General features: G+C 37.6%; 1 protein-coding gene across 2 annotated transcripts in view; it reads right to left on the reverse strand.

Moving 5' to 3' along the window:
• The window catches only part of LOC135364491 (serine/threonine-protein kinase greatwall), a 37,466-nt gene that overhangs the window by 8,819 nt on the left and 6,892 nt on the right, over positions 1-21,755 (reverse strand). Inside the window, exons 3-9 of one of the 2 annotated variants that reach the window (XM_064591963.1) lie at positions 16,162-16,301; positions 15,146-15,234; positions 9,814-9,920; positions 9,439-9,589; positions 6,016-6,188; positions 2,790-3,935; positions 971-1,109 (exon numbers count right to left, since the gene is read on the reverse strand). In XM_064591963.1, the coding sequence (XP_064448033.1) occupies positions 971-1,109; positions 2,790-3,935; positions 6,016-6,188; positions 9,439-9,589; positions 9,814-9,920; positions 15,146-15,234; positions 16,162-16,301 (1,945 nt within the window). Of the gene's footprint in view, positions 1-970; positions 1,113-2,789; positions 3,936-6,015; positions 6,189-9,438; positions 9,590-9,813; positions 9,921-15,145; positions 15,235-16,161; positions 16,302-21,755 lie in introns of both variants that reach the window. The other variant, XM_064591962.1, reaches the window with a different exon arrangement.

A 21,755-nucleotide genomic window follows, 5' to 3' on the forward strand; every position in this document is an offset into this window, starting at 1 on the left:
AGCCCGAAGAGTAGGGAAGTAACTGACAAGATCAAGAAGGTGATCACATTATGGACTGAATTATGTCTCCCTGAAAAGACATGTTCAAGTCTTAACCCTGAGGTCCTCTGAGTATGCCATCGGCAAATATGGTCCTTGCAGAGGTCACTCTGGAGTAGGGTGGGCCCCTAATCCAGTATGACTGGTGTCCTTATAAAACACAGCCACGTGACCATGGAGACAGGGAGAATACCACATGCTGGTTTGAGTGAGGCCCCTGCAAGCCACGGGTTGCAGGCAAACCACCAGAAGCTGGAAGGGGCAAGGTCGTTCCCTTACACCTTTCAGAGGGAGCATGGTCCTGTCCACGCCTAGATTCTAGACTTCCAGCTTCCAGAACTGTCAGACAATAAATTCCTGTTGTTTGGAACCATCCAGTGTGTGGCATTTGATTATAGAAGCCCTAGGAAACCAATACAGTTCATTTCAGAAGGCAGGAAGGGAAAATTCTTCAGAGAGAGGAAGGGGAAAAAAGACGCTAGGTAAAAATGTCCCCCGGTCTTCCTCTGTTGCATCCCGAAGATGGCTCCTCTCTGGCTTGACCCTTGTGGTGAGGGTCTTCTAAGTTTCTGAGGGCAAGCTCTAACCAGGAGTGCGTTGCTACAGACTGAACAGAAGTTTTGGTTCAACTCTGCATTCCTGAGCCAAAGCTGGAACAGACCTGAGGAGACTTTCTGAACTAAGATGACAGAGCGGGTGGGTGGTAGGACTTGCCTGGGTCCCGGAGACTGAATGGGAAGGCAAAGATCAAATGGCTGCATGTCTTCTTTTACCGTAAGAAATGCCATATTTACAAGAAAAGAGTGTCACATGAGTTCCTTTTCTCTTACTCTAGGCAATTCAAATACCAAAGAAATTTAGAACAATTTTACCTCAAAAGAAAATGTAGTGCTAGAGAACACTTCAGAAACTCAAGACATGGAAGCCTTACCATGGGCTCTGCCCAATAACAGCTCAGGTGCGAGGTAGTCCGGGGTCCCAAGAATCCGCCCATCATCCACGGGGGCTGCCCCTCGCCTCACACTCTTTGGAGTTCGGTATGGAGTTCCTGATTTGACCTGATTTGGGGTCTGCTAATTTAAAAAGAGTTTATAATAAATATCTTCATTTCTTTTCTTTTCAAGATTTTATTTATTTATTTGACAGAGAGCGAGAGAGCCAGCACAAGCAGGGGGAGGGGCAGAGGGAGAAGCAGGTTCCCCGCTGAACAGGGAGCCTGATGTGGGGCTCGATCCCAGGACCCTGGGATCATGACCTGAGCCGAAGGCAGACACCTACCTAACCAACTGAGCCACCCAGGCGCCCCATATCTTCATTCCTTTTACAGTGAACAGAAATGCTAAAACAAAAGCAAAGCTAGGCTGCTGGGCATACAAGACATACTCAAATCCTTGATCAGTTTTGAAAATGGACTCATTACCAACTATAATTTTTTTTTAAAAGATTTTATTTATTTATTTATTTATTTGAGAGAGAGAGAATGAGAGAGAGAGCACATGAGAGGGGGGAGGGTCAGAGGGAGAAGCAGACTCCCTGCCGAGCAGGGAGCCCGATGCGGGACTCGATCCAGGGACTCCGGGATCATGACCTGAGCCGAAGGCAGTTGCCCAACCAACTGAGCCACCCAGGCGCCCTACCAACTATAATTTTGAACAGTCCTGATAGCTGGTGAAATTAAATAGCTTAGATAAGACCAATTATTTCAATAAGATCGAGATATGCAAGAAAGAATGAAGAAATCCGCAAGAAAAATTTCTTTCTTGATAGAATGGATTAATACAAACTTAAGAATGTCACTGAGGGATGTTGTGGCTGACAAATGATTGAATTATTGGGACAACACATCAGCTGGAACAAAATATAAATAACTTCTTGTGCTAATTGGTATGTAAGTTTTAAAGATACTTTGTGGTCTTACAAGGACTCTGTGAGACCAGTGGGAGAGGTGTCAGCATATTCTAAGAGAGGTAAGAAGCTGAGGCTCTGAGGAAAACAGACTTCTAAGTCACTCAGTAAGTTCTGAATAGAAAACTCCAAGTCTTGTGACCCTAATTCAGAGTTTGTACTTTCAATTTTATGTCATGTCTCCAAAAAAAGAAAAAAAAAAAAGAAACTTTGGGTTTGTTAAGATAAAGGTTTAGAAAATAAAAATAACATAAGATTTGAAATATATATTTTCCAACTATTTTCTATAAAGAAAAGAGATAATCTAGGAAGGTCCTTAAAAGGGAGTCAGATAGAGTGAACTTTAATATTGTATCTTAGAGTTGCTGTCGTCAAGTGAAAATATGTGACTGTAAATATGTAAACATGTGATTCAAAATATGTGAAAGTCTAGGGGCGCCTGGGTGGCTCAGTTGGTTAAGTGGCTGCCTTTGGCTCAGGTCATGATCCTGGGGTCCTGGGATCGAGCCCAGCATTGGGCTCTCTGCTCAGTGGGGAGTCTGCTCCTCCCACTCCCTCTGCCCCTCCCCGCTGCTCGTGCATGCATGCGCTCTCTCAAATAAATAAAATCTTAAAAAAAGAAAAGAAAATATGTGAAAGGCTAGAAGCAAATGAAGAAGTGCTATAGTTAATAATAATAAATTGCTACCAGCTTTACCTTTTGGCATCAAAACCTCCAACAATCTATAGATTCCCAACCAGCAGAACAGAAAATCTCAGATAGTCTAGGTGAGAGGCAAGTATCTGGCCTTCATAGTTTATGGCTATAAAATCTAACGACAAAGTGTCAAAAAGTTAGAACATACCTGATATGGCATATAGGATGTTCCTTTTTGATTAGGGGTTATAGCCATGGGATATGAACCACTATAAACACAGGAAATATCCATTCCATCTAAAGAGGTAATGCTCATTTTGGATGGTTCTGAGTTTGTGGACGCATTGATAGGACTGTTAAAACTTCGAAAAGCTACAGCATTTCTTTTAGATAAGGTTAATGTTTTCAACACCTCCGAAGACGGAGCTAACATTTTTTGGCTACTGCCTTGGACAGCAGGATTCTCATCACCTTCCGGCAAGGTATTTTCCTGCCAGCTGGGTGATACGGTAAGTAGGTCTTCAATGTTTGATTCTTCAAAAGAGGATTCTTTGATGCTTTTATCTGGATCTAAGGACTGCCTTTCTAATGAACTTTCCATGATAGAAATTCCGGGAAAAGATGAATCGGAGTCTATACAAATACTTTTAGAAGCTCTCTCATCATCGGAACATAGCAAACTAGAACTTAGGAGGTCCTTCTTGTTATTCTTGTCACAATCCTCATCCAGTTCACACAGAAGGTTTTTTGCTATCATCGGGGTAGGTGATTTTTCTGGGGTGTGTGGTTTATCAATGAAAGAATTGACCATGTTCTCCTTATCAGCACAGTCACTTTGCTGACCACATACCGATAGCTTCAGGTCTTGGACTTCAGTTGTTAAGCCTGTCCTTTGATTTATATAACCATCGCTCATTTCATTTCTAGACTTCTGCTCTATACAGTTTTTTTTATTCTGTATGATGTTCTGCCAAGGACTAGAGTCAACTAACTCAAAATTTCTTTTAAAACCTCTTTTTCCGAGGTGCTCTTCAGTCCTATCACCAGAATCCACAGCCCACTCCTCTGACTGGTGAAAACCAGACTGTGCTGTGTCAGTGGCCACATGAATATTATTTATATCCAGTTCTTTTGCTTCCCAAGAAACTTCCCCGGGGAAGCATTTTTTAGCCAGGTTTACACAAGAGCTTCCAGTCTCAGGAATGGTACTGCTGTTATGAATGGGAGAAAGCACTAACTCAAGATCCTTTTTATTGAAATCTTTGGTTTCAATGGAATTGGTAGATTTTGTACATGAAGGCTTTTCTATTATATTCCAACTCATCACTGTAGAGCCCAGTGCATCATCACTTTCCTGAGAGGGAGGAAAAAACACTTTTTTAGTTGTATAAAACTGAGATTCTTGAACCTTTTAAAACCTCTCTTGACTTAGGTGGGATAAATGACTCCATAAACTACTACGCTACCTATTCCCACTTTCCATTGGAACAAAAGAGCAATGATAACAGAGAATTAAAGAGCAATATAAACAATTAAAGCATGTTTTTATATATATTTTGAGTGAAACACTGGTCTAAAATTCAAATAAACTATTCTTTAATATGTCTTTTCATAATTTAATATGTATTTGTATAATGTGTATTTGATATTCTATAATACATGTTTTCTTTTTTTTTTTAAGATTTTATTTATTTATTTGAGAGAGACACAGCGAGAGAGGGAACACAAGCAGGGGGCGTGGGAGAGGGAGAAGCAGGCTTCCCACGGAGCAGGGAGCCCAATGTGGGGCTCGATCCTAGGACCCTGGGATCATGACCTGAGCCGAAGGCAGATGCTTAACGACTGAGACACCCAGGCGCCCCTCTATAATACATATTTGATACATGTTCTTTAGCTAGGACAAATTAATAAGCAACATTTTCAGGCAAAGTCGAGGGTAACGCTATATCATATAGATATTTTCTTTGCAATACGGGTATAGACGATTCTGTTTTGAATTACAAAATGCACAGGACTTAAAATACAGTTAATGGAAAATTATAGACAAAAATTTTGTTAATGTAAACAGGTATCACTTCGTACACGTATAATAAAACCAAGCTGATAAAGATAAAGCTAAACTAATCATGATTTATAATTAAAACCCCAAAATAACAGGAATTAAAATCCACTGTCAAGATGAAATGATGAGGCATTGATAACAAACCACTTTCCTTAAAATCTGTTTGAATTCTAACTATCTGCAGGTGCTTTTGTGTGATCAGAGCTTTATACAGAGTATCATACGTTGGTGTATGGTAATCCGGATTTTTACAAGATTACTCAGTAAGAGTGTGTCTTCAATAAACTCAAATACTGCTTATTTTTGGTATGTAAAAATCAGACTTTATTAACTTACTTAGTAATAATAAGGAGTGCTTAGTCATGAACAACAATAACAAAAATCCCTAAATTACAACTCATAGATCTGCAGGCACAGATCATCCAGGGATTAGCACAGGGTTTATCAGGGTTCCCTTGTAGTCCATCGTCACTCTTCTGATCCTAACTTGAGAAGCACTACTATAATCCAATCATTGCATTCCCCACGGATACAGAAGTGGTAGGGAGAAGGTAAAGCTGTGTATGGTTTGAAATATTATACAATATGCCTTCTTGAACAGCAAAGAGGTGAAACAAGTTATTAGGAAAGGAAATCTGTTTATCCTGTAGCATGTATTACCTGTAGAGCAGCCTATAAGAGAAGGAAAAAAGATCAAGAAACACTGACTTCACTAAAAAATAATCTGACTTTACTTCTAGAACACAAATATCCAACAATGAAGAAAATCATATTACTGAGAATAAGGAGTAAATACAATCCAAATTATTTACTCAAACAGAAGGTTTACTTTTTGCATATTGCCATTATTTTATCTGCAGTCTATGAAGGAAACTTTGTTATAATTTAAAACTTGGGACGCCTGGGTGGCTCAGTCGTTAAGCGTCTGCCTTTGGCTCAGGTCACGATCCCAGGGTCCTGGGATCGAGCCCCGCATCTGGCTCCCCGCTCCGTGGGGACCCTGCTTCTCCCTCTCCCACTCCCCCTGCTTGTGTTCCCTCTCTCGCTGTCTCTCTCTGTCAAATAAATAAATAAAATCTTTAAAAAAATAAATAAATAAATAAAAAAGCCCATCTAGATGCCCTGAACCAAATATTTACTATCATTTTTCTGTAAGCTCGTTATATATTAAACATGAATAATTCTGCATTTGAATGAGAAATGAAATATTTAAAAATAATTTGACAGATTATACATGGAAATGAAAACTACCTTGACTGCCATTCATGTAATGTTTCATTTCCTTATAGAATGTACATGGAAAGGTATAAAGTGTCTCCACCGTTAATGTGCATAGGAAAGAGGCTGGGGTTGGGATAAATGCCACTCTAACCTGGCAGTCCTTCTCCCATCGGGGGCTGCTGTGGCACTCAGACTCCGCACTGGATATGAAGGTGTGGGACTGGCTGCTGGCACTGGATGTAGCCAGCCTTCTCCTGGACTGCAGGAGATTAGACGTTAGGCACTTCACAGGCATCCCGGGATTGGAGGCAACCGTTTCAAGACCTATAGGGAAGAAAAAATATTGGGGCTTATGTCACATCTTTCTGAGTTCCTCACCAAACTTGAATCTTTCCAGATAATTAGGCAAAGTATTAAGTATTGTACATCAGAGCTCTGTCTGTGTAAACATTATCCGATCCGCCAGGATGGCTCAGGTGTTTTGGACATACAAATACTGTTGTGAACGTTTAGGGAAAAAAAAGCAAACCCTCAACATTCACAGGTGAAAATCAGGACAAAAGAACTAAGCTGTAATTAGGAGGAAATCCATTATCCACTTTGAAACTCTTCTTGTAAAGGAGCATTATTGATATGCTATATCCAGATATGATATGATAGGAATGTGACTAAATTTACTCAGTTCAATTTGTATTTAATTAAAACCATAGCTTTAGGGGCACCTGGGTGGCACAATCAGTTAAGGATCTGACTCTTAGGTTTCCACTCACGTCGTGATCTCTGGGTCATGAAATGGATCCTCGCATCAGGCTCCAGGCTTAGGATGGAGTCTGCTTGAAATGCTCTCTCCCTCTCCCTCCCCTCCCTGCCTGTGCTCTCTCTCCCTCTCAAATAAAAAACATAGCTTTATTCTAATGTTGAGGCTTATGTGCTCACAAGGGTGAATTATCTTTCCATAGGGACTTTTCATACTACTGGGTAAAACAAGTAACAGTGAATTGGCTAACAGCAAGCCAGTACAAGAAAGCAGCATCACCTACATGATACATGTTTGTCTATCAAATAATGATGCTAAAAACTGTTGTTCCTGAACTTATGAGACACAATAGGCTTTTACTAAAGATCATAATATGTGTATATACAGATTTTCTATGTATATAAAAAGATATGTATATCTTGTCTTTTCTTTCCCAAAGAAGGGGAACTCATGACTTTAATCTCAAGTAAATTCTTACAATTTTTTGATTTAATGAATCTTGGAACTTTAAAACTAGAAATAGAATTTCAATGGCCATCTAAAGCAACTTTATTTTTGGTACATAAACCCTCTCAATGAAATTCCTCAAACTCATTGGACACTGACCTTGATATTTGACTAAACTGCTCAGCTTGCCACCCGCCGCAGGAATGTGGAAATTTGTGTCTACCCCAATGCCATGTGCATACTGTATATTGGCTAAAGAGTTTTCTGGATCAGTAATATGATCAGACCATTCCTTTGGAACTTTTGTGTTTTTTGGTTTGTTTGTTTTTTAAAGATTTTATTTATTTATTTGACAGAGAGAGACACAGTGACAGAGGGAACACAAGCAGGGGGAGCGGGAGAGGGAGAAGCAGGCTTCCCGCCGAGCAGGGAGCCTGATGTGGGACTCGATGTGGGGCTCGATCCCAGAACCCTGGGACCATGACCTGAGCCGAAGGCAGATGCTTAATGACTGAGCCACCCAGGCGCCTCTTTGTTTGTTTTTTTTTTAAGATTTTATTTATTTATTTGACAGAGAGAGAGAGAGAGAGAGCACAAGAAGGGGCAGAGGGAGAGGGAGAAGCAGGCTCCTCATTGAGCAGGGAGCCCAATGTGGAACTCGATCCCAGGACCGTGGGATCACGACTGGAGCCTAAGGAAGATGCTTAACCATCTGAGCCACCAGGCACCCCTCTTTGGAACTTTTGAGGACTCCCCTTTTTCTACAGCTTAAATTCTAGGTTCCCTGTAATGACACTTGATCCTTCCCCATCTACCTGCTAAGCTTCCTTTCCCCTTGCCCATGCTTCGCATTCTCACATAACACGTTTAGTCCCTACTGTCTGAAGATGGAATACTTCCAAGTGTCTGTGCCTTTGTTCATGCCTCTATCCGAAATGCCCTTTTCCAATACATTTGGAGCTATTGCTATATCTTCCTTGAGAACCATTCCTGATTTTCCCAGTTAGCATTTAACACTTTCTGTGTTGTATCACAGTATCCTTCTTGCGATTTTATTTTAGAGGATTGCTATTGTTATCCCTTTACACATGTAATCAACACAGAATTACAAGTTCTTCTGAGGCAAGGACCTCTCTTATTCATCTTGATATCCACTTGGTGACCAGCAGTGCCTTGCCCTGATTTACTTCTGACTAGATTTAAAAAACAACTAAGGGAGATGCAATTACTTTCATTTAAGCTATTTATGTTTTTCAGCCATTTTGATTTCCACAGAAGTGATTCTGACAGAAGAAATAAGACTCATTGACTTTGGAAGAAAGGGTCAGTGGACAGATAATTATAGTTGCAATCAGGACTTGGCTTACCCACTTCTAGTGTGTAACTATTTTCAAACATTAATTTTCTCATTTGTAAGAGAGATATCCTGGATATGTACAGATATGTACAAATTCAAAATGAGGTAACATCTACGAAAACATGTAACACTAATTGCTCTTCAAAGCATCATTATTCACATTCCCAAGATGAAGAACATCGAGTGCAGAGATCTAAATCATCCACCATTGCTAAGTTATAAAAGGTGAAGTTAAGTGCTATACAAATGTCCCATTCTCTTCCTCTACTACTTAACTTTTGTTTTTCATTGTGAGCTAATGAAAAATTATATCTTTACTTCAACTATTTTATTTCAAAATCTTTTGGAAATAATTTTATAAAGACACAAAATATTATAGGTACTACATCTTCTCTGTTTAAGATTTCCATAGACCCAGTATAGTGAAATTTACCCAATGATCATTCTAATACCAAGCTAACTGAGGAATGTCTCATTAGCTAGGTATTTTATTCTGTTGACTTAAAGATCTACAATAGGGGCGCCTGGCTGGTTCAGTGAGTAGAGCATGTGACTCTTGATCTCGGGGTTGTAAGCTCCAGCCCTATGTTGGATATAGAGATTACTTAAAATAAAATCTTTATTTAAAAAAAAAAGATTTGCAACAATCTGTGTCAGAAATGGCATTCACAATAGGAATGCCACAGACTGTTCAGGTATTTGTATTTCAAACCCATATTAGAAATTTTTTTTTTTAAGATTTTATTTATTTATTTATTTGACAGAGAGAGACATAGCGAGAGAGGGAACACAAGCAGGGGGAGTGGGAGAGAGAGAAGCAGGCTTCCCGCGGAGCAGGGAGCCCGACGCAGGGCTTGATCCCAGAACCCTGGGTCATGACCTGAGCCGAAGGCAGACACTTAACGACCGAGCCACCCAGGCGCCCCCCATATTAGAAATTTAAAAATTCAAAAACATTTTGTTCCTCAAAAGACACACTTAATGGAATAATCTACCTTTTCTTTTATACTCACATGAGTTTAGTAGTTTGCTAGAATAAGGAGTAGTGTCCCTGTGATCTACAGACATAGGACAAATTAGTCCTTGAGAAAGCTGCGATGTTTCAGATACATGGGTTGAAATAATATTTGCAGAGTCTTTGTTTTTTTCTGCAACTGGTGTGTACTATTAAAGAGAGAAAAACAAAAACAAATGCTAAGATTTACCTCCACAAAAACATCACCTAAATACATAGACTGTTATACCACCTAAGTAGATAATGTTAAAGTAACTCAACACGCTTGATATTTAAATTTATTTTGAACATTTATTTAAAAAAAGCATTTAAAATTTTAAACGGCAATCACGAAAGGGCATGTCATGTGACTTTTTTCTAATCAAGTACTTACAAATCCCAAAGAGCTGATGAGAGATAACACTTGTCCTGGGGTTCTTGAATAATCTTGTCTAGGTTTAGCCATTGATGGTGTTGTAAGGATATCCATCATATTGATGTCTATGTATGGAAAGAAAAGTATATGAAATTCTTTAAAAACTTCAATGTTATTGTCTTTTTTTTTTTTAAAAGATTTTATTTATTTATTTCAGACAGAGAGAATGAGAGAGAGAGAGAGCACATGAGAGGGGGGACAGTCAGAGGCAGAAGCAGGCTCCCTGCCGAGCAGGGAGCCTGATGCGGGACTTGATCCAGGGACTCCAGGATCATGACCTGAGCCGAAGGCAGTCGCTTAACCAACTGAGCCACCCAGGCGCCCTCAATGTTATTGTCTTACTAGCCACTAATCATCTGTTCTGAACTTTGTCCCCTTTCCACATTATCTATATAACACTGGCTTGTGTAAGATGAATGTATCCAGAGATGCCAGCATGCCACAGAGTGGGATGCCAGAGGCAGGGGTGGGGGATAGGAGAAATGGGTGAAAGGGGTCAAAAAAAAAAAAAAAAAAAGAGATAAATATTTCCCTATTTTAAAAAAAGCAACTGATTGAAATCATTAAACTTTGATAGAAAAGAGTATTGCTCTGGAATGAATAGAACACAGTAATGACCCAAATTAGGGAGTACTCAATCACCAAACAAGAGTATTATCTAACTGGCAACAAAATAATTCTTGGTAAATCAAATACTAGAAAAGGATGTGGTAAGAAAAATTAAGAAAGGAATATTAGGAATATAAATTAAAATTTCAAAATCACAATCTATTTAAGGAATTAGTACAAATGATGGGCCCCCCATTAACTAACATGTGCAAGTGTAGGTCAAGATAGAAATTGATGCAGAATTTTTATCAGTTTCACTGCATAACTTTGTAAAATAATTCAACATTCACACATAATGTACTGTTTTCTTTAGATATCAAAAATGGTGGGTGCCTGTCAGGCGGTAGAGCATGCGATGCAACTCTTGATCTCCGGGTCATGAGTTAGAGCCCTAGATTAGGTAAAGAGATTACTTTAAAAATTTTATTTATTTAAAGGTTTTTTAAAAAATTTACTTATTTATTTGACAGGGAGAGAGGGAACACAAGCGGGGGGTGGGGTGGGAGAGGGAGAAGCAGGCTCCCTACCGAGCAGGGAGCGTGATGTGGGACTCGATCCCAGGACTGAGATCATGACCTGAGCCGAAGGCAGACACCTAACGACTGAGCCACCCAGGCGCCCCTATTTTAAGATTTTTTATTTACCTGACACAGAGAGAGAGACTGTAAAAGCAGGGGGAGTGGCAGGCAGAGGGAGAGGGAGAAGCAGTCTCCCCGCCAAGCAGGGAGACCGATGTGGTGCTCAATCCCAGGACCCTCATGACCCGAGCTGAAGGCAGATGCCCAACCAACTGAAACACCCAGGTGCCCCTTAAAAAATAATTAAAAAAAATAATCACACGCCCCCACCACAAATGGTAGGAAAAGTATAATATTCTATGTGGTATCAGACTTTTTTTAAAAGATTTTATTTTTAAGTAATCTCTACACCCAGTGTGGGGCTCGAACTCACAATCCTGATATCAGTATCTTCCACCGACTGAGTCAGCCAGGTGCCCTCCTATGTGATATCAGACTTTTAAAGGTAAGCTGAAAATTTGAACTTAACAAATTTTATTTATATCACACATTGATGAAGAAATAAGGACTAACAGATAACAATAAACATCTTAAAGAATATTTCATAAATTAGGGGCGCCTGGGTGGCTCAAGTGGCTGGGCGACTGACTCTTGATTTCAGCTCAGGTGGTGGTCTCAGAGTTGTGGGAGCCTCTGCCTCTCTCCCTCTGTCCCTCCCCCTGCTCATGTGCCCACGCTCTCTCTCTCTCTCTCTCTCTAAAATAAAAATAAATAAATCTTTTTAAAAAAAGAATCTTTTATAAATTAAATGTTAAAAATATGGCAGTGATTTCTTGGATAGGATTCCAAAGGCACAGGCAAAAAGCAAAAATAGACAAATGGGGCTATGTTGAACTTAAAAACTTCTGCATATCAAAGGAGACAATCAACAGAATGAAAAGAACATACAGAATGGGAGGAAGTATCTGCAAATCAGTTATCTGATAAGGGGTTAATGTACAGAGTATATAAAGTACTACAACCCAACAACAATTAAAGAAATAATTATCTAATTAAAAAGTGGACAATGGATATGGACAGATATTTCTCCAAAGATAACACAGACAACATGATTATGAAAAGATGCTCAACATTAGTAATCAACAGAAAAAGGCAAACCAAAACTATAATGAAGTATTATCTCATACCCATTAGGATGGCTAGTATCAAAAAACAGAAAATAAGTAGTGTTGGCAAGAACACGGAGAAACTGGAACGTTGTACATTGCTGGAGGGAATGTTAAATAGTGCAGCCACTATGAAAAACACAATGGAAGCTCCTCAAAAAATTAAAAGTAGAATTCCTATATGACCCAGGAATTCCACAACTGGGTATGTACAGGAAAGAATTGACAGCAATGTCTTTAAGAGATATTTATACATTCATGTTCACTGCATAATTCACAATAGCCAGGAGGTAGAAGCAACCTAAATGTCTACTGACACATGAATGGATAAAAAAAGTGGCATATATCCGTATAATGGAATGTTATTAAGCCTTTAAAAAGAAGGAAATCCTGTTACATGCTGCGATATGGATGAACCTTGAGGACATTATGCTAAGTGATATAAGTCAGTCACAAAACAACAAATACTCTATGATTCTACTCATATGAGGTACCTAAAGTAATCAAACTCACAGATACAGAAAATAGAATTGTGGTTGCCGGGGTGGGGGGAAGGGGAGATCAGGGTATAGTGTTTCAGTTTTGCAAGATGAAATAGTTCTAGAGATCTGTTGCACAACAATGTGAATATAGTTAATACTACTGAACTTAAAAAAAAAAAATTCACTTTCTAAAAATGGCAAATTTTTTATTATGAATTTTTTACTACTATTAAAAAAAGAGAAAAACCAAATTCAGAATCTGTATACTTAAAAGATGTTTGTCATATTACTATTTATACTAATACAAATGTAGAATTATTTGGGAGGCAAATTGTATTTTATTTTATTTATTTTTATTATTTTTATTTTTTATGTAAGCCATCTACTCAATGTGGGGATGGAACTCATGACTGCCATATCAAGAGTTGCATGCTCTACCAACTGAGCCAGGCAGGTTCACCATGGGAGCCAAATTTTAAATAAATCATCAGATAGGAAAAAAATAAAATAAAAAATATTAAACTGTTATATCACCATAACACAAAATATCTGATTTATGACTTTCCAGTATCTTATCTGAAACCCAGGGAGTTAAATTTGCCTCACAATTAAAAGATGTTTAGATTTTAGAAAGGTAATGTGATAAATATATAGTGTTTTTTTATTTTTTTGTTGTTTTTTTATTGAGGTATGACACACAATTTTACCTTAGTTTCAGTTGTACAACCTAGTGATTCAACAACTCTATACGTTATACTATGCTCACCACAAGTGTAGCTACCGTCTGTCACCATACAATGCTTTTACAATATTATTGTCTATATTTGCTATCCTGTACTTTTCATCCCTATGACTTATTCATTCCATACGGGAAGCCTGTGTCTCCCCCTCCCTTTCACACATTTTGCCCTTTTGCCTGTTCTCCCCCACAATCATCAGTTTGTTCTCTGTCTCCACTTTTTTTTGTCTGTTTTGTTTTAGATTCCATGATATTAAGTGAAATCATATGGTACTTGTCTTTCTGTATGACTTATTTCACTTAGCATAATACCCTCCAGGTCTGTCCATGTTGTCACAAATGGCAAGACCGCATTCTTTTTTATGGCTGAGTAATATTCTAGAGTGTGTGTGTGTGTGTGTGTGTGTGTGTGTGTACGCCACATCTTCTTTATCCATTCATCTATTGATGGACACTTGGATTGCTTCCCTATCTGGGCTATTGGAAATGCTGTTGCAATAAACATAAGGATGCACGTTATCTTTTCAAATTAGTATTTTTGTTTTCCTTGGGTAAATATCCAGTATACTGTACAGTAAGGAACATCCCTAGTGGCATCTGATCTAGCCACGTGTACTCAAATATTATTATTACTGCTGTGAAGAATCTGAGTAGTTACATGAAATGGGAGTAATAAAAACCATACATAGCCCATATCAGCTCAGGTCAGATTTTTATCAAACTAAATGAAAATCTTCAGGTATTCAAAAGTTTTTTGTCCTTGCAGATAAAGAATTTTTGTACTTGCAGATAAAGAATTATAGATCTATATTTATTTTCAAATAATTATAATCCCGTGGTTTATAAGTTATAAGCCCAGGTTTTTGCTATCCTGTTTTTATTTCTATCTGCTACCATTTTAATAGAGAATACAATATGCTACCAAGTTGATAAGCTCTCAAGTATCCATGTTTCTATGATAAACTTAAGTAATTTCTAGTTTCTCCCTATTAGAAACAATGCTGCTACAAAGTTTTATTCATATATTTTGTTCTCTTGAACCATTTCCTTAGAATAAATTCCAAGATAGACTAATTAGGTCAAAAAGAATTAAACTCTTTTGTTTCTTAAAACACATTGGTAGATATCCGTTGGAAAGTACCGTGCTAATTTACAATGTTTCTGAAAAAACTAACTGTGCTTTTGCAGTCTCATTAATTTTAGATCTTCAGTTCTTTTTTTTTGCCTAGCTTAACAGTGTGAAATGATTCACTCATTATTTTTTAAATTAGTATTTCTTTCATTACCAGTAGCGAAATTAACATACTCCCATATATATGTGTGTGTGGATTGTGATCAATTTCTTTGCCCCTTGTTTATCAAGGTCTTGGTGGTGGTCCTATCAGTGTGAATAAGTTCTGTAGGTATTACTGTTTATCATGTTATAGTTATTTTAGTCGTTTTACTGATGTTTAATTGGTCAAACTAGTTTCAGTAGAGACAAAAAGTCAGAAGAACAGAAATTGTGAGTTCCTCTTTGAAGATCCAAAGATCTTTGAGCACCCTTGATGATTTAGGAATGATTTCCATTTCTCATCTTTTTTTTTCTTCCATTTTTCATCTTCAATTGAAAGGAAATATCATTATACCTTTCTAGTCTTTTTTGGAACAAATAATCATCAAATTTTAGCATTATAAACTAACAAAATAGTGTAAGTTAATAGTATGTAGTTGTTGGGTATTTATTTTCTTAGTTGTTGGGTTTTTAAAAAGGTACTTACCTGCTATTTTTCTTACCTCTATTCAAAGTAACTTTGGAAAGGCCAAAATCTGTTAGTTTAATATGACCTTCATTAGAAATAAGCATATTGTCTGGTTTCAAATCCCTGCACATACAGAAGACAAATAGCAGATAATTAAAAAAGAGCTAGTGTTAATGTTAGAATTAGCAGAGAAAAACCCAGAAAGTTACAGAAGAATCAAACCCTATTTTCTCTAAAATAAGGCACGTATTGTTGGCTTTGAAAGTGCGAAAAACAACTCTCAAAAGTAAATAATCTTCTGTGTATTTGAACCTACAAGAAAGTTAACTGATTTAATACTAGATTATCTTTGGCATTATTCATAGATAGTTCACTACAACAAATAAACCTCATTTGATAAAATAAACCTCAGGCCACACCAAAATTATATTTACCTCTTTCATGGAGGGTAAGATTAAGCCTTAACTGAGAAGAGCCACTTAGAACATGACTTTCTTTGCGCACTGCAAGTCAGTTGGCATTATAAAGTAGAGCACTTTTATATGACAGTAGGGAGTGGAAAAAAGATTCAATATTCTTCACAACAAATGGTGTACCCATGCTAAACGCAACATATTCAAAGCACAGGGAGGGGAGACAAAAGAAGAGTTGATGGAATTTATACTTTTTTTTTTAAACTTAGTGCTTTTATTTATTTATTTTTAAGATTTTATTTATTTGACAGAGAGAGAAATAGCGAGAGCAGGAACACAAGCAGGGGGGAGTGGGAGAGGGAGAAGCGGGCCTCCTGCTGAGCAGGGAGCCTGATGTGGGGCTCGATCCCAGGACCCTGGGATCATGACCTGAGCTGAAGGCAGACACTTAACCAACTGAGTCACCCAGGTGCCCCGAGTTGATGGAATTTCTAAACTCACACAAGTTACTACCAAACTTTAGATAATCCAGATACATGGGCAAATGATTATGCAAATATTTCAAACTCAAATATTTAATCCATAATTTGATTATTTGTGCTTTTTAGTAATAGTTTGTAGAAAAGTCAGTCTTTACCTGTGGATGATTCCGTGTCTGTGAAGATAGTCTAGAGCCAAGGCTACTTCAGAAATATATTTCACAGCCATCTCTTCATCAAAATAACCATATATATGTAGGAGAGACTTGACATCTCCACCAATAAGATATTCCATTACCTATCAAAAAGGAATATAAATGTTACAAAATAAAAATAATATCATTACTTTAAAAACATTATTTGGTATTAGTTATATATTTTTGGCATTGTTCTTTAACAGACACATTTTCTTGCTCTCATTCAGTACACATTAATACCAAGTTTGCTCATGTTGCCATTTAGTTTTTTTAAATTGAATTTAAACTGTTTAATCTGAATAAAAATTCAGACTTACAGAAAGGTATAAGAACAGTTCCATATACTCTTCATCTAGATTCACCCCCTGTGAGCATTTTGCCCATTTGCTTTCTTCCTCTCCACACATATGAATATGAAATAAATGTTTGTTAATAACATAATTGTTACATAATTAAAAAAGGAACACAATTATTAACATAAATATCTTAAACGCATGATTTTTATTCAGACTAAACAGTTTAAAAAATGTGACAACATTAACAACTGCTATTTATAGCTTTAAAGTTTTTGCTAAATAACTGGAGAATAAAGTTGAAGAGGTCATGACCTGTCACCACAAAATTCTTTTTCATGTATCTCCTAACAAGGATATTCTTACATAACTACAGCATAATAAAATTCCAGGAATTTAACACTAATACTATTATCTAATTGATATTGTCCATATTCAAATTTCTCTGAGTATCTAAATAAATGTCCTTGATAAGACTTCTCACCCCCCTGCCCAAGCCAGGACCCCCATGGTATTTAGTTATCATGTCTCTTTAGTCTCCTTTAATCTGGGACAGATTTTCGCCTTTTAGTCTTTCTTGACATTTGATTATCTCCTCATTATTCAATTCAGGTTTGCATTTTTGGCAGTAATTGTAAATAAGTAATGTTGACTCTTTCTTAGAGACACTCCCACCAGATGAGACACCTAATGTCAGCATGTTCCATTACTGGGGATGTTGACTTTGATCACTTGTTAAGGTGGGACTTCCAGATTTCTCCAATGAAGAAGTACTTTTTTTAACCCCCTTGATAATTAATTAGTAATGGGGGAAATACATTGAGAGTATGTAAAAAACCTGTTTCCCAACAAATCTGCAAGCACTGATCTTAGCATCATGTGACCACAGATGATTTTTGTCTGAATCCAATATTGCTATGTGGTTGCAAAGCTCTATTATTCCTCCTTCTACATGCACTAGTCATTATTCTCAAAAATTTGTATAGTTTTAAGGTATAAAATACTGCCTAATGAGAACTTCATAAAACAAAGTCCTTTCTTTCCTCTTTAGGTCGGGAGTTTCCCTGGTATATACAGGTTAGTCAATGTTTGTTGAGGAGATCAATCATTAACACATTTACTAAGCCCAAAATCTGTGCTACACACTGTGCTAGAACTGAGAATATAAGCATGAATAAGGTGTCTCTGCACTGAAAGAGTTTATAATTTAGTAGTAGGTAAATAAATAAGTAAACAGATACTTTATTTGAGCTCATGATAATGTTTATTTGCTTACATCCTCATCAACAATAATTATTGATCCTTTTTATTTTTGTCAATCTAAGAAAAAATGGACTTGCTTAAATGTTTATTTAAGATTTAGGATCTTTACACTATTTTTTTTTAAATTTTTTTCTTTTCTTTTATTATTTTTTAAAGATTTTATTTATTTGACACAGAGAGAGAGACAGCGAGAGAGGGAACACAAGCAGGGGGAGTGGGAGGGGGAGAAGCAGGCTTCCCGCTGAGCAGGGAGCCTGATGCGGGGCTTGGTTCCAGGACTCTGGGATCATGACCTGAGCCGAAGGCAGACGCTTAACTGACTGAGCAACCCAGGCGCCCCATTTTACACTACTTTTTTTTTTTTAAAGATTTTATTTTTAAGTAATCTCTACCCAACATGGGGCTTGAACCCCAACCCTAAGATCAAGAATCACATGCTCCATTGACTGAGCCAGCCAGGTGTCCCTATTTTTGGTCTTTTATGTGTCTTCTGTGAATCACTTCTATTCTTTGCCCATTTTTCTACTGGGGTATTTAATTCTTTCTTATTGATGTATAAAATCTGTTTATATAGGAGTAAAATTAGCCTTTTGTGTATTTTATGAAAAATATTTTCTCCAAACTTGCTATTTGATTAGGTAAATGGTATTTTGTGTCTATATATGTTTTATTTTGTACTTAAAATACCTACACCAATTTATGATTAAAAAATATTCCCATGAGTTTTCTTCCAGTACTTTTTTTTTTTTGAAAGATTTTATTTTATTTATTTAAGAGAGAGAGCACATGCGAGAGAGTATGAGCCGGGCAAGGGGCAAAGGGAGAGGGAGAAGCAGACTCTCCACTGAGCAAGGAGCCCGATGGGGCTCAATCCCAGGAACGTGGGATCATGACCTGAGTTGAAGGCAGACACTTAACCGACTGAGCCACCCATTGCCCCTTCTTCTAGTACTTTTATGGATTCCCTTTTTTAAGTAGAAATCTACGATACAAAAGGGAAACAAATGACCATAGCACTATCTTAAGCTTCATAATCAAGCAAAAAATGATTTCAAGTGACTTCAAAAAACAAAAAAAGAATTTTGATAGTATATCCCAAGGATAAAAAGAACTGCAAAAAAAAAAAAAAATCCTAAATTGAATTGTTTTAGTGTTAGTATAACAATATTGACCCAACAAACAAGAGCCTAGGGCCGGATGGCTTCCCAGGGGAATTCTACCAAACACTTAAAGAAAAATTAATACCTATTCTTCTGAAGGAAAACTTCCAAACTCTTTCTATGAGGCCAGCATTACCTTGATCCCCAAACCAGACAAAGAACCCACCAAAAAGGAAAATTACAGACCGATCGCCCTGATGAACATGGATGCAAAAATTCTCACCAAAATACTAGTCAATAGGATCCAACAGTACATTAAAAGGATTATTCACCACAACCAAGTGGGATTCATTCCTGGGCTGCAAACGTGGTTCAACATCCGCAAATCAATCAATATAATACACTACATTAATAAAAGAAAGGACAAGAACCATATGATCCTCTCAATAGATGCAGAAAAAGCATTTGACAAAGTACAGCATCCTTTCTTGATCAGAACTCTTCATGGTGCAGGGATAGAGGGAACATACCTCAATACCATAAAAGCCATCTACGAAAAGCCCACAGTGAGTATCATTCTCAGTGGGGAGAAACTGAGAGCTTTCCCCCTAAGGTCAGGAACATGGCAGGGATGTCCACTCTCACCACTGCTGTTCAACATAGTACTAGAAGTCCTAGCCTCAGCAATCAGACAACGAAAAGAAATAAAAGGCATCAGAATTGGCAAAGAAGAAGTCAAACTCTCATTCTTCACAGATGACATGATACTCTATGTGAAAAACCCAAAAGACTCCACCCCAAAATTGCTAGAACTCATACAGGAATTCAGCAAAGTAGCAGGATATAAAATCAATGCACAGAAATGAGTTGCATTTCTATACACCAACAATGAGAAAGAAAGAGAAATTAAGGAGTTGAACCCATTTAGAGTGGCACCGAAAACCATAAGATACCTAGGAATAAACCTAATGAAGGAGGCAAAGGATCTGTACACTGAAAAGTATAGAACACTCATGAGAGAAACTGAGGAAGACACAGAGAAAGGGAAAAACGTTCTATGCTCATGGATTGGAAGAACAAATATTGTTAAACTGTCTATGCTACCTAGAGCAATCTATACATTCAATGTAATCCCTATCAAAATACCATCAACTTTTTTCAAAGAAACAAACAAAAATCCTAAAATTTGTATGGAACCAGAAGAGACCCCAAATAGCCAAAGGAATGTTGAAAAAGAAAACTAAAGCTGGTGGCTCACAATTCTGGACTTTAAGCTCTATGACAAAGCTCTTAATCATCAAGACAGTATGGTACTGGCACAAAAACAGACACATTGGCCAATGAAACAGAACAGAGAACCCAGAAATGGACCCTCAACTCTATGGTCAACTAATCTTCGACAAAGCAGGAAAGAATAGCCAATGGAAAAAAGACAGTCTCTTCAACAAATGGTGTTGGGAAAATTGGACAGCCACATGCAGAAGAATGAAACTGGACCATTTCCTTATACCATACACAAAAATAGATTCAAAATGGATGAAAGACGTAAATGTGAAACAGGAATCCATCAAAATCCTAGCGGAGAATACAGGTAGCAACCTCTTCGACCTCAGCCACAGCAACTTCTTGCTAGACATGTCTCCAAAGGCAAGGGAAGCAAGGGTAAAAATGAACTATTGGGACTTCATCAAGATAAAAAATTTTTGCACAGCAGAGGAAACAGTCAACAAAACCAAAAGACAACTGACAGAATGGAAGAAGATATTTGCAACTGACATATGAGATAAAGGGCTAGTATCCAAAATCTATAAAGAACTTACCAAACTCAACACCCAAAGAATAAATAATCCAATCAAGAAATGGGCAGAAGACATGAACAGACTTTTCTCCAAAGACATCCAAATGGCAACAGACACATGAAAAAAATGCTCCATGTCCCTTGGCATCAGGGAAATACAAATCAAAACCACAGTGAGATACCGCCTCACACTGGTCAGAATGGCTAAAAATAACAACTCAGGAAACGATAGATGTTGGTGAGGATGCAGAGAAAGGGGAACCCTTCTACACTGTTGGTGGGAATGCAAGCTGGTGTAGCCACTCTGGAAAACAGTATGGAGGTTCCTCAGAAAGTTGAAAATAGAGCTACCCTACAACCCAGCAACTGCACTACTGGGCATTTACCCCAAAGATACAAATGTAGTGATCTGAAGGGGCACCTGCACCCCAATATTTATAGTAGCAATGTCCACAATAGCCAAAATATGGAAAGAGCTCAGATGTTCACCGACAGATGGATAAAGAAAATGTGTGTGTACACACACACACACACACACACACAGGAATATTATGCAGCCATCAAAAATTGAAATCTTGTCATTTGCAACAACATGGATGGAACTAGAGGGTATTATGCTAAGCAAAAATTAGTCAATCAGAGAAAGACAATTACCATACAATCTCAATGATACATGGAATTTAAGAAACAAGGCAGAGGATCACAGGGGAAGAGAGGAAAAAATAAAACAAGATGAAGCCAGAGAGGGAGACAAACCATGAGACTCTTAATCTCAGGAAACAAACTGAGGGTTGCAGGTGGGGGGGTGGGGGGGTGGAGGTATGGGGTAACAGGGTGATGGACATTAAGGAGGGCATGTGATGTAATGAGCACTGGGTATTATATAACACTGATGAATCACAGACCTGTACCTCTGAAACCAATAATACATTATATGTTAATTAATTGAATTAAAATTAAAAGAAAACAATATTGATATTGTTATTTTGAAAGTATTAGATATACATAATGTTATAAGTTAAAGCAAACCAGTAATTATGTTAATGTTGTTAAGAACCCAGATGGTCAGGGTAAAAGAATACATTTTTTTCAAAATATTTT

This window comes from Mirounga angustirostris, unplaced genomic scaffold (genome assembly GCF_029215605.1).
Source record: "Mirounga angustirostris isolate CCGP_5_RB_7025 unplaced genomic scaffold, mMirAng1.0.hap1 SCAF_5, whole genome shotgun sequence".
Lineage (NCBI taxonomy): Eukaryota > Metazoa > Chordata > Mammalia > Carnivora > Phocidae > Mirounga > Mirounga angustirostris.